The 1,287-nt window shown below is 40.5% G+C and overlaps 1 protein-coding gene across 2 annotated transcripts in view; it reads right to left on the bottom strand.

Moving 5' to 3' along the window:
- Positions 1–1,287, bottom strand: part of tgs1 (trimethylguanosine synthase 1) — a 22,760-nt gene that overhangs the window by 12,661 nt on the left and 8,812 nt on the right. The window contains exon 6 of one of the 2 annotated variants that reach the window (XM_014020381.1): positions 238–611. In XM_014020381.1, coding sequence (XP_013875835.1) covers positions 238–611 — 374 coding nt within the window. The remainder of the gene's footprint in view (positions 1–237; positions 612–1,287) is intronic. The other variant, XM_014020382.1, reaches the window with a different exon arrangement.

Genomic DNA, 1,287 nt, shown 5'->3' with positions numbered 1-1,287 from the left:
AACTAGCTCTCACGCTAAAGCGAGAGTTCGCTCCTCCCACACTAAGAAAACAGGAGGGGAGGGGTCAGCTGCAGGAGCTCTTCACAGGAGCTCATCCTGTGCAGCGGAACAGAGAGACGAAGTAAACAAACAAGCAGGAAAATGAAACTTATCGGCGTCTTTTTTTTTACCGACCTCAAAAAAAGTTATCGTGCGATTAATTGATTTATTGACTATCGCGACAGGCCTAACACTCACACAGTCTTTGTGTGGCTGGGAATCCACACAGCAGCTTTGTCCCAACAGCTCACTCAAAACATCAACTTTGTTTCCTGCTTCTCGGTCCTCAGCTCCCGTCTCACCTTCAGGAGTCTCCGTCACCTCTAATGGGTCTTGTCCGCCGGTGTTCCCCTCAGAGCCAGGCCGGTCAGCAGTCCAGCCCTGAGAGGCCCAGTAGGAGTAAGACTCCCAGTATGAGTAGTAGGTGTCTGTAGAATGTTTCTCCCACATCAGCTTTGTATCGGGGTGATCCCAAGGAGCGGGAACCGTTCCAGGGGGGTCTGTAGACACCTCTGTGGTCTCTGGGTGCTTCTCCAGCCAGCTGCTCCACAACAGAGCTTCTCCATGTTCAGCTGTTTTAGTTAGAAGGGAACAAAGATACACACCATCAGCAACTTTTGGTACGCTGACAGTTAATTTTTTTTAACATGATAACCCTGTAAGGCCCACTGCTGCAAAATTACATCATCACTTTTAGCTGTAGCAAAAACAAACCTGCAAAAGTATTTTTCTTGTTAGATCATATCTACAGAGTGATTAAAGAGACCTAATATGCAAAATTAGCTTTTTTCAGGTTTTGTACTTTCTGTACTGCTTCTACTAACAGTCTAAGCACCAAAGAAATGCACTCAGAGGTATTGCAACTATAAGTAATTTTTTGTGTGTCTTGAAATAACCTGTTTTCAAACACCAACCGTTTGTGATGTCACAAACAGCACTCGATATAATCTGCACGATATAAAATTTTCAGTCGATATCAATATTATTATTACTGTTATGGATGATAACTGATATTTACCGATATTACACAAACAAAAATTATCTACATATCTATACATATATGTATATACCATATTTATTCATGTATAATACAATCTCGAGTATAATACGATCATAATTTTTTGAGCTTACAAAGCATAAAAATTTAATTATCAATAACCCGTGTATAATCCCCCCACTTTATGGATGGCTTTTAGGGTTAAATTTCTAGTATTATACATGAATAAATACAGTGTATATATATATATA

Source organism: Austrofundulus limnaeus, unplaced genomic scaffold (assembly GCF_001266775.1).
Source record: "Austrofundulus limnaeus strain Quisiro unplaced genomic scaffold, Austrofundulus_limnaeus-1.0 Scaffold250, whole genome shotgun sequence".
NCBI lineage: Eukaryota > Metazoa > Chordata > Actinopteri > Cyprinodontiformes > Rivulidae > Austrofundulus > Austrofundulus limnaeus.
The sequence above is the reverse complement of the archived record's forward strand: the minus strand, read 5'-3'. Positions and strand labels throughout refer to the sequence as shown.